The 12,572-nt window shown below is 37.9% G+C and overlaps 1 protein-coding gene across 1 annotated transcript in view; it reads right to left on the bottom strand.

Annotated features, from left to right (window-relative positions):
- The window catches only part of gps1 (G protein pathway suppressor 1), a 29,443-nt gene that overhangs the window by 14,354 nt on the left and 2,517 nt on the right, over positions 1 to 12,572 (bottom strand). Inside the window, exons 2-7 of the mRNA XM_008414979.2 lie at positions 11,780 to 11,872; positions 6,485 to 6,666; positions 2,502 to 2,663; positions 1,767 to 1,902; positions 911 to 988; positions 594 to 654 (exon numbers count right to left, since the gene is read on the bottom strand). Coding sequence (XP_008413201.1) covers positions 594 to 654; positions 911 to 988; positions 1,767 to 1,902; positions 2,502 to 2,663; positions 6,485 to 6,666; positions 11,780 to 11,872 — 712 coding nt within the window. The remainder of the gene's footprint in view (positions 1 to 593; positions 655 to 910; positions 989 to 1,766; positions 1,903 to 2,501; positions 2,664 to 6,484; positions 6,667 to 11,779; positions 11,873 to 12,572) is intronic.

The following is a 12,572-nucleotide window of genomic DNA, read 5'->3' on the forward strand; positions in this document are numbered from 1 at the left end:
CATTGCTTAGCCAATCAGAGCTGCGGAGGAGCCCTGATTGAAGGAGCTCCACTCTCAGCATGGATTTGAACTTGTCTTTAATTACTTCAGCAAAACTCATCGTTTTTACCAAATTCTATAGTCCAAATCTGCTCCTTAGTCGCATCTTTTCGGGGTTGCTACTGCCTCTAGTGGCGTGGGGGTGGTAACACAGCTAATATAATTACATTACTAAATCAGAATAACGCAAAGTATTCTGTGTGTCGGCGGGGCGGAGGAGGAGGAATGAGAAGGGTTCGGTGAATGCGCATATAAAATTGGGTGTTCAGTACCTCAAAAAAGTTTAAGAACCACTGGACTAGGGTTAGTGTTCTGTAGTAAATGATCTTAATTCAAATTTCTATAAAGAAATGAAACTTTCTCTGACTAAAAGAAGAAAAGCTAAACATTTTTACTTTTGTGTATGTGAACCCCACAAGAGACACTTTTCATAGTTAAAAAGATAAACCTAGGATTTTTGTAGCTAAAAACATTACTATGTACATATGTACATGATTGACAACAATAAATTATAAAGTTTAGATGGATAATAATTAAATAAAACAGTGCAATACCTGCTGAGCACTTTAGTTTGGTTAGGACTGTTTGATTCTGGCTGTCTCGCTCCCCTCTTTGCTACAAAAAAGAAAACAAATCAATAAATAAGGATACTTGATACTTTCCAAGGAAATGGATAAAATGCAGAAAAAACTTTTTTTTCTTTCACATAATTTCCGTCAAAGAAACAGATGCAGGGTAATGCATTTAGCTCACAAAGTTTAGCATTTGTGTCTCTTTAAAAACAAAAGAAAAAAAAAAAACACATCGGAGGAACAGAAACACGGTGAACACAAATTTATAGAGAAACATGTGAGCTGTGAGCCGAGTGTACCTCTGCAATTTCTGGTGTGGATTCTGCCTTGTTCACATAGCTCAGCACATGCGACCAGTTTTGGAGGTAAACACTCACCTAGCAAAAACAAAAGAGAAGACTTTGCTTTGAGATAATGCGTTATTAGCTAGTAATACTAAAATTATCTCCACATAAGGAAGATTGTTTCTAAAACCTCTACGACTTTAAGATAAAAACTGAAAGCAACCAACAAAATGGCAGCTTCTAACCGAGACAGACAAACGTTTCTAACAAAAAAATTCTAACTTTGTGGAATGTGGAATTTGTCTGCAAGGATAAGGATGCATAAACAACAAGCACTGTTGCCTGCTCCAACCAGGTCAAATGAGGAAACAAAAGGCAAGGTAGCATGGAAGGAGAACTTTTAACACCAGCCCCAGTGTAGAAAACTCAGGCTGATGAGCCTAGAAGCTGTTGGAGGGTAGGGAGATATCAGACCCCCTATGTGTTAGAAATATGACCATAATGTGTCACAATTTCACCTTCAGTCGTTTCATCAGAGATGCTGTTCTTTCATAATGCTGGTAGTGCTGTATAAAAAAGATGATTTAAAATAAACTACTCATAGCCTGGTGGGGGGACAAGTAGAACCTGGTGGCTGGCTGTATCTGATCATTGAAAAAAATTTTTATAAAAAAAAAAAAAAAAAAAAAAGCAGAAATGTAAATAAAGTGAGATACAATGAAGAAGTTGGATTTTCTTCCTTGTTTTGTTTGAAATTTTTTTCTCAAATTCATTGTACCATGTTCTTGGTATTTCAAAACTTGAAATTGTATTATTTTGACATTGTTTACAATGTTTTTGCAGCAGAAGCGAGTTGTAATCCCTCTCATACCTTTATGACATTCAGACACATGTTAATAACATGCTTAGCGCTGGTACAGTAATCTCTGGCACGGGAGTAGCACTTCAGAGCATTGCTGAGGTCACCACAGTCCAGGTAGTGGTCCCCCAAATCATCATGGCCTCTTCTGAAGTGGGAAAAGGAAAAAATGTGAGAACTAATCATCAAGGATTAGTAATGGAAAACACGTTACTAAAGTAGCCGACAGATAAACTGAGCTTTAATTTTGAACATAAAAGTAAATCTAAAAAAAAAAAAAAGCTACAGTCCAGATTTTAGTTCGGACCTCTCAACTGAACACTGAGGAAGCTGGACGTGGCTGGGGAAGAAGAACAGGCCAATACAATTTGTATTACCCTATTGTGAGACTGGAACATAAAGTGTGAAAAAACTGAAGGGCTTTCCAGATGCACTGTGCATTCTTTCTGTGAGGGGCTATTCCAATTCAACATGAATGCCACCCTACTCTCCCCAAATACAAGTACTTGCTGATCAAATGCTCGAGTTATTTTTCATAATTGTAAAACAATTCAGCAAACTTCATAGCACTGCAAACCATTTACTTAGTACCTAGATTTATATGTTTCAGTCAGTGAAAGCTGAAGATGTCTTGTAACTTTCAGATACAAGACAGATGTTTACTTGATCATGAGTTTTTATTTTTTTTCTTTTAATAACAGTGCTCATGTTAATTAAATACAAGTTGAATATAATGGTAAAAATCACCTGATGCTCTCTTTGATCGAGTTGCCTTTATAGTTCTTCAGATCTGTATCCAGCTTCTCTAGTTTGAGCAGAGCCTTTTTCCTAGTGGATTCTGCCCAGGCTGAGTCCAGTGGAGGTAGAACCCCTCCATCAGGAACAGTGTCAGGCACGCCCTGAACATCCCTAAAATCACAAGAAGAGAAGAATTGTTATCTCTATTTACTGAGTTCTTAGTAATGTTTTAGCTTGTCAGATTCTTTCTTCTTGCTTTTACTGTACCTTGGGATCAGTGCATTTATCAATTGGTCATCATTTGGTTACTGTCACATGTGTGTATGAGAATATAAACTGTATAGGATCTGTTATTGTCAGCTACCCTGAAAAGTTCCCTACACTTTGCCAAGTTGAAGCTGGAAGTCCCTCTATGAGAGACGTTACTTTCCACTCCTTTACTATGCTCATTAGGTATGACCCTTCATGTCCATTCAAATTGGCTACAGCGCAGAATCTGCCATTATGTACTGTTGGGTCTCCAGCCATGAAGGGCTGAACTAAACACATCGAACAGAGACTAATAGAAATCCTCAGAGTCCCAGGACACACTGCATTAAATTTCCTTTTGAGTTTCTAGAAAGAAGAGGTGTTTCACCGTGATTATGTGACATCATGTTTCTAACAACAGCTCTGTCTTAAAGGAAGTTGTCCTCTTTTCCACCTCATAACCTGCAAGGGAGATAAAGTGGTGACAAAATAGAGACAAAGAGGGGAGACAAGAATGTGAAAACTTCTTTCCTGGGAAGGAGAACGGATGTATGGCATCTTCGAATTAACTGTAGATCCAAAGTAAATATTCAGTCTACTGTCGGGGCATTTGGTAACTGTATTCCTGGAGAGGTATAAGTTTTGACCCTGACTTATTCTAAATTCTGCAGAAAGAATCTTTGAAATCTAGATTGCCCAAAAGAGACACTGTCTCCAAGTCTACCAACAAACTAGCACTGCCTCCACTGTACTAAGTTCTGGACTCTTACCCTGCCCCAAACTAAGGACGCTTTACTGTGAGGATCATGTTCTTAGATGCATCTACTGCATTTAACACAATTTGGCCTGATGTCTCAGAAAATCCAGAAGACACGGATGGAGGCTTCAACAATCACCTGGATCTATGACTGTCTCACAAACGGACCACAGTTTGTGAGACTGAAAAACTGTGTCTAACCAGGTGGTTAGAAGCACAAGAACACCACAGGGCACTGTACTCTCCCAATTCCTTTTCACTCTCTACACTTCGAACTTCCAGCACAAATGCATGTTTAGCGTGCCGTGCAATGAGAATGATTTATGTGTTTTTACATCTCAACATGCAGTCCAGTGTTTGGTTCTATGTCTGTGCTGATAAAGTTTATGTCTGTGTTCCTCAGTTGGCTGGTGCGTTAGTTTGTTCAGGTCATGGAGGAGCTGTCACACTCCTAAGATAAATATATACTCACAAATATATTACATTTGTTAGGAAACAGAGCTCAAACAGCATCTGATTGTAGCTATGGTAACAATACAACTATGAAGATTGTTATTTGCACTTTTACAAAGTAAACTTGCCAGCTAAAAAAATCTTTTAAATGCTTTAAATTCATCCCTAATGAAAACATTAAATGAAATTTAACAGCAATGTCATTCTGAGTAAACAAATTAGGGCTGTAAAGATTCCTATAATGATTAGAGTACCTTGATTCTTAAAATTCCTCGAGGAAAATTATCTGGATTGAAACTTCATTAAATTATGTTTTACTATTTAGTGCACCTTGTTCCAGCAGGGAGATTATTTGTGTTGCGCAACACGCTCACTTCCCAATAGTTGCTGATGAATGCCGAGTCAACTCTTGGCATTTTCAAGTTCGGTCTGGGGTACTAGGATTAATTTCATTAATTGATGACGATGATGTCCGGCTTTTACCATTTTTCGAGGGATCAATGAGCATCCTTAAAATGATTGGCATGATGCACAAAATATGACAGAATCTGATTTAGCGGCCCCTCTTGAACATCAGCATCACTAACAGCATTTCAACATAAATTTTGTGAAATCTGGGAGAGGGGTCTAGTTTAATTGACCAATCTTAAAAGTAGTCAATTATAATTGTAATTTACTAAGATGTATTTGAGAACAGAACTCACATATTGTAGTTATGTCAACAAAACAATCCAACTATGAAAGTTGTTCTTTGAATTTTTACAAAGTAAACTTGCCAGGTCCTTAAAATCTTAAATTTAAATGTTAAACAATTTAAAGTATTTAAGATATCTATGCTGAAACCATTAAATCAGATTTAACAGCATTGATATTCTCCTAGTTCATTTATGCTGATCAGCATTATGTGATCAGCATTACATTGTGTTTGTAGATCCACTAACTGATAACTTAATTTGGAATTAACAGAAGTGTAAATGATTGACATTTATTTTAATTTGTATTTTTTTATTGCCGATTTTTAAGGTGTAAGAACTGTCGGCAATGTCTTCCAGTAACATAATTACTAATATAAATTAGTAATATTTTTACTAGAGGTGTGCCGATCAATCAGTTACCGATCATAATTGGTCAATTTCCGTAAAGAAGTACATACTTCTTTACGAAAATTGACCGGTTATATACTTCTTGTTGTTGATCACCAAAACCTGTATCATCTCCCTTCGCAGCCTGTATGTGCAGCTCATCTCCTCTTTCCTTCACACTGTGCAAGCACGTGGCAACAATTCCTAAGCAAAGTGGTGTGAAACTTCAACGCTCTGAGAGTGAATGGGAAAGTTTGCGTGGAAAAAGACCTCAGAGGTGAAGCACGACAAAATGCATTAAAACAACGAATCTAATATGGTATTTAAAAAACAAGAACTTGACGGAGCATGACTATACCAAGGCTCACTGCAGGAAAAAAAGACATCTGGAGCGGTCGGAAAGCAGGTAAAGCAGCGTACAACATTCACTCATATTAGCATCACGGTCAGAAAGCTAAGCAAATAACCCGAAAAATAATTTAAGTCTTCGATGACTAGCGGTGTAAGATACTGGATTCTGCTCTCGTTGTTGGACCGCCACTATGCGCTACTGGGATAGAATATTTTACAGATGTAGCGCCACTTCTGCTCCACCCAGCAATGAACTCTCACACCAAACGTTTGCTTAAAGCTGCAGCACGTAACTTATAAAAAAAGAAAAAAGATTTTACATATGTATTAAAACTTTCTAACTGTATCAATTAGGTGAATTTATTGCCAGATAATTTTTCCGTTTTACCAGATAACATAGTAGCATTTATACCTAAAGCGAAACAAACAGCCAATCTTATCTAAATCCAGGTGATCGGCAATGATCGGTGATCAGCAGTGATCGGCCCTCATTGGTGATCGGAATGGGCAGCTAAAAATCTGATTGGAGCATCCCTAATTTTTATATTTCCTGTAAACTTTATATTTTTTAATACCAAAGGAAAATGGTCCGCTGGTGGACCCTCCCAGCACACCAACCACCGGGCTTAGCGGGTTTTCTGGGGAAACCTTGAGTCCGGTAGATTTAGTACAATTAGGGACCAAAATTACAACATTTTCAGGCGGTGTGGTTTGCTGTCACACTGCACTTTATGAACTGAGCCAAACCCCTCGAAAATCCTGTTCACCCACTAACTTGTGGTGGTGCTGCACCAACAACTGCTGAAGGAAACGACACAAAAACCTCAGAAGATGACATAAGTGCAACTTCCTTCTTGACAAAACGTAAACAAAAATGGAGTGGCATAAAACATTTTTTTTGGATTTCTTTTTTGTCTCAAGTCTCTTCCCCAACCTGACACTACTACAAGCCATACACAAACATTTGATATTTAAACTAACTTAGATTACCGCCAGTTGGTTAAATACATGCTTGGACAGATTCACAGTTTTGGTTTCAGTTCATATCTAACAAGAAAAGAAAAAATATTGAAATGCAAATGTAATTTTAGTATCTGTACCTTGTGGCTTCTGTTAGCTTGCGGTGGATCTCTTCGTATGTGTCCACATTGAAGGTTCGCTGGACGAATGTGAGAGCCATCTTCAGTGCCTCCACTCGAAGCTGAGGACAATGCTCAGCAATGAACTGAAGCCTCTCAATCCGCATTAATCCACTGTAACTAGTAGCATATTGTTCCAAGTCCTACAGAAATCCACAAACAAGAGATCTTATCCAAACAGCTCCAATAAAAAGTTGTCATTTTTAAAAAATTAAAACATGAGGAAAGTTTTGTTTATATACGCAAGAAAACATTGATACAACAATGTGTTGATAATGATTTTTATATATCTTTATTTTCTTTTTCATTGCTTATTCTTAGTATTTAAGATGTAATGCAAAAGAGATTTTGAGAAACTGGTCTGTTTTTCACATCATTAGGGGTGCACCAGTTGCAGTTTTCTGGCCGATACCAATTTGAAATGTTGCTAAAGTCACTGAGATGGCAACAGTGGGGTAGTGCTGGGCTGAATGAGGAAAATCTAATATCCCCGATATATTTTTGCTATATCACGATACACAATATATGTTGAGACATTTTTAAATGAGCTTCAATGTTATTTTAAACTGCAGATCCCTTGCAGAATGATGTCACCTACACAAGTTCCCAACCCCATTTGGGTTGGGACTTAAATGCAAGACGTAACTGCTAGACTTAAATGTAAGCTCAATGTATAAATAAAAAGGGATGCAGTATTTTTGCTGTGAATTGTCTACACTATGACTACATATCAAGGTCAGAAAAAAGTTTTAATTAAGAAAGAAAATAGTGTCTGAGAGGAAAGTTACTTGCTTGACTTTGACAAACTTAACATATAGATGTGCTGTTGAATAAGGTGTGTTCTGGTTCAACTTAAAAATAAAAAAGGCAACCTACACACAAACTGACAGATCATCAGTAGAGCAGGTGTTTAAATTAGCTAATCAGCCACCACTGTGTTAGTGTGGCTAATAGCAGTGATAGCTAATCTACCACAGCGATCACTTAATAATCATAAAATACACATCAAGTCTAAACAAGCTGAATGTTCTGTTCTCTGTGGGGAAATGTTTCAGTGTTTTTGGTGCTGAATCCTGATACATAAAGTGGCGTTATCAGCTGCTATGGCAACGAGTCTGCATGTAGCGTAAAGCCGATATAGATTGTTACAAACTGATTTGAAATTTTTTATTGTGATAGGGCAAGGGTGCCCAAACCTTTTGAGAACAATATCTACTTTTTCTCTCACCAGCCGCCTGAGATCTACCTCATGACACAAAGACATCAAAATTGCAAATTAAACTCTATTGATGCATTTTAAATGTGAATATACATCAGTTATAGCAGAAATAATAAAGTGACAGAAAACCTAATTCAGTTTCTTCCTCAGTGAGATTCTGACACTGGGAGGAGATTACCGGTTTCTCAGTCAGAAGCTGGTTGCAAACCTGACGCCAGCAGGTACCAGTCAGTCATGGTGGATCTGAAATTTGGTTTGATGACCTCAGTATGAGAAAATACAGACTGATAGGAGCAGGCCTGTCGCGATAAACGATAAATCAATTAATCGCACAATAAATTAAACCTATCGACCTCATTTTAATGATCGGCTTTATCGTCTCTTCCTGCCTTTTTTTCTTTCCGTTGATGACACTGGATGAAGAAAGGCTCAGCTCTGGTGCCCTTTCTTAGTGTAATGTCCAGCGCACACTATATGAGTTGTCGGCAGGACTGTCGGCCCATTTTCAAAACCTGACAGAAATCTATAACGGTTCGATCGGGTTATTCGTGCCGTGTGGTGTCCAGCCACATGGGCACTAAATAATGGCTACAAGTCCAGTTAACTAATTTTAAAACCAGGCATTAATCGATGCTTTACTAGAATCTACCTGTGATGCATGTTGCTAGAGTCAGCGTAAAGTCCTGACTGAATGAAAATCATTATAACCTATTTATGTCACGTTAACGAAGAACAGCTGAAAACTTGCCGGGTTTATCNGGTTTCTCAGTCAGAAGCTGGTTGCAAACCTGACGCCAGCAGGTACCAGTCAGTCATGGTGGATCTGAAATTTGGTTTGATGACCTCAGTATGAGAAAATACAGACTGATAGGAGCAGGCCTGTCGCGATAAACGATAAATCAATTAATCGCACAATAAATTAAACCTATCGACCTCATTTTAATGATCGGCTTTATCGTCTCTTCCTGCCTTTTTTTCTTTCCGTTGATGACACTGGATGAAGAAAGGCTCAGCTCTGGTGCCCTTTCTTAGTGTAATGTCCAGCGCACACTATATGAGTTGTCGGCAGGACTGTCGGCCCATTTTCAAAACCTGACAGAAATCTATAACGGTTCGATCGGGTTATTCGTGCCGTGTGGTGTCCAGCCACATGGGCACTAAATAATGGCTACAAGTCCAGTTAACTAATTTTAAAACCAGGCATTAATCGATGCTTTACTAGAATCTACCTGTGATGCATGTTGCTAGAGTCAGCGTAAAGTCCTGACTGAATGAAAATCATTATAACCTATTTATGTCACGTTAACGAAGAACAGCTGAAAACTTGCCGGGTTTATCAACTGCGGTAGCAATTTGGCTCCAACTCCTCCCCTGGTCACTTCTATATTCTTTGCACGAAATGTTGAATAAATATTAATGTTGTTTTCACATATCATCTCCAATGTCCGCTGGACTTCGGGTTGAGCCGTGTCAGCTGTTTGGGATTTTCCTCTGTAATTTCCCCTCAGAAAGCACGGAGGAGAATCCGCGCTTTCTGATTGGCTACCTGTTACATTCAACGTTAAGCTCCCAGTCTGGGAAAACCCCTGATTTAGATCGGAGCGGCCACGACGATCTATCGTAACACACCACACACTACAGGATGGTCAGTTACGAAATCACCTGTGACAATCTTAGATCGGCCAACGATCTAAGATTGTCACAAGGGGGAAAATAGGGGCAAAAAAATGGTGTAGTGTGAACTATTGCATTAGGTAGTTGGATGTGCCCATCTTCTCTATTTAAATCTAGTGATTACTGAAGGGCAATATAGTATACAGATTTTATATCTGCACTCTTTTGGTTGAATGCAGTATTTATTTCCACTTTGGCTTTATGTTTAGTTTTTATTCAAGTACGTTTTTTGTTAATGGAGACCGAGAATCCATTAACACTGGAACTGATTTAGTTTATCAGTTTCATTGTTATGTGTTCTTTTGAAAATAAAGTGTATCTATCTATGGCAGGAAATGGCATGCATTATTAGTCATTTCCATTAAATCAGTGTCAAAAGGTCTTGAAACAAAATCATTTATCGCAATAATTTTCTAGATAATTAATCGCTCAGCAAAATTTGTTATTGTGACAGGCCTAGATGGGAGGAACCAAAGAGCCCAGTAAAGGTGAAGGCAAATCTTCTTTAGTCGGGATATAATTAATTTAATTTCACATAATTATCGCGGTAGAATTTGTTAAAACTTAATAAAATATATTTCATAAAGTTTTATGAAATATGATGTTGATGTTTGTTGTGAATACTCACAAACTAAAGAGGTAACTAGTCCAAGTTTGTCATTTATTGAACGTTCAGAAACTACAGCAGGTGTGATGAGCCACAGCAAAGGTAAACAATGGTAAAACAATCCGAAAAGACGATCAACTCAAAACCACTTCTACCTTTTTACTCTCTCTCTCTGTCATTTAAGCACACCCGTTGCCATGGCAACTGCCTGCATCCCGCAAGCCGAGCAAAGATTACATTAAAATCACATCATTCAGTCCGTTGACACTGAATGAAAAAAGGCTCAACTCCGGTGCTCTCCACTGACCCTCCCTTCCTCATTTCCTCAGTGTAATGCTCAGTTAATTTTGAAATTGTCGGCCAGTGGTCGGCCCATTTTCAAAACCTGAGAGCCACTACCCAACAAAAAATCGTAAGTATAATGGGTTCGATTGTGCCATGTGTCCAGCCACACGACAAGAGCAAAGCAACACACACAAACCGATTTCTCTCACCGACATTCAGATTTCAGACAGAAAATCCCATAAAAACCCACTATATTACACATGAATTTAGAGTAAACAAACATGGCTGAATGAATAGCCTTATTATTATAACCTATTTGTGTCACGTTAACAATGAACAGCTGAAAATCAACTGCTTAGCAATTTCGCTCCAACTCCTCTCCTGCTCATTTCTGTGGATATTCTTTGCGCAAAATGTTGAATAAAGATTAATGTTGTTTCCACATATCATCTCCAATGTCCATTGGACTTTGGGTTGCGCCATGTCAGCTGTTTGGGATTCTGAGGGAAAAGCACGGAGAGGAATCCGCGCTTTCTGATTGGCTACCTGTGATTCAACAGGCTGCGTTGTCGCTCCCAGTAAGGGAAAATCCCACACGTTGCGATAATCGGCCAAGACAATTCAACATGTTGAATATGCCTGATTTAGATCGGAACGTCCACGACCTTCTACCGACTGGACCCAATCAGTTCTAACACATCTCACACTACAGGATGATCGGTTATGATTATTGGACGTCCTAAGATTGTCGTAAGGGGAAAACTCGGGGCAAAACAATTATGTAGTGTGAACTGGGCTTAAGGAAGGGGTGAACTATTGGATCAGGTAGTCGGATGTGCCCATCTTCTCTATCTAAATCTAATGATTATTGAAGGGCAGTATAGTATACAGACTTCATAATCTGTACTCTTTTGGTTAAATGTAGTTATTTCCAYTTTGGTTTTATGTTGTGTTTAGTTTTTATTCAAGTGCGTTTTTTGTTAATGGAGACAGAGTCCATTTTATTTTGTTTTTGGTTATTTTGTTTATTGTGTTTACCAGCTTCCAGTGTTAAATGTTCTTTTGTAAATAAAGTGCATCTATTTTTGGCAGGATGTTGCTTGCATTATTATGTCATTAGAATTTTATCAGTTTTAAATGGTCTTCAAACAATATTATTGTTTATCACAATAATTTTTGAGACAATTAATCGCTCAGCAAAATGTGTTATTATGACAGGCTACCTGTTGACAAGGAAGTGATAGGAACATCAGAATTCAGTGATTTTGAAGACTAATCCAATTCTTCTGGCAATACAGGTGTGTGCAAGTTTCACATGGACATAGTATTTAAAACTTAAATTCTAACAAATCTCAGTAATCTCAATGTTCCTCGTCTCTGTAATTAGTGAGCTATGAAGTGATTAAGTGTCTTTCTACTTTGTAATGAAAGCTTCCCAAAAAGGGAGTGCATAGAAAAAATAGATAAATACCAGTGTTGGGTTTTCTACGATGTAGCTGATATCTTGAGCATTCTGCGGGTCATCTTGAGGATCTGCATCAATCTGCATGGGCTCAACAGAACCCTGGAAAACAAAACCACATACAGGGAATTTAAATTCAACCAAGAGGTAAGCTCTCAATAACACGTAACATTTATAAAATGTACACATGTGGACAAAATTGCTGGTACTGCTCTGTAAATGAATGAAAAGCCTGTAATATTTACTGAAATTACTAAAAACTCACAAAACTTTACTGAAAATTAACCAATGAAAATCAGACATTGCTTTTAAATTGTAGTTCAACAGAATCATTTAAAAAAAAAAAATTAAAAAAAATAAAAATAAAATAAATAGCAGGTTTTCCCCAGCATTCTTCAGGTGTGACTGTTCATCTGCTTCATAGAATACTGCTCTTTCCCTAGATGTCCTGCCATGTTACTGGAGTTATAATATTTCAGTGTTCTGATTCTCAGCTGTTATGGCCTTTGGGAAGTTGAGGAGAGAGGATGCTTCCTATGTTTCTGCAACATTACTATGGGATTAAAATGGCCAAATTTGTATTATTTTGACCACCCTACTACAGAATGTGAATGTTATTTTAAAAATAGCCCAGCATTGCCCTACTTGCAGATGTACATAAGGCAAGCACAGCTGCGAAGAGTCCATATTGCGATCCAAAAAACAAACATAGGAAGAAAAAAGTCAGAAGAGTAGCTGCTAAAAAGTTGCATTTCCACTGTAGGAAACCTTTTCATTGGACGTTCTTTTATTTAATATCTAA

The sequence above is a fragment of the Poecilia reticulata genome, linkage group LG8, assembly GCF_000633615.1.
Source record: "Poecilia reticulata strain Guanapo linkage group LG8, Guppy_female_1.0+MT, whole genome shotgun sequence".
Lineage (NCBI taxonomy): Eukaryota > Metazoa > Chordata > Actinopteri > Cyprinodontiformes > Poeciliidae > Poecilia > Poecilia reticulata.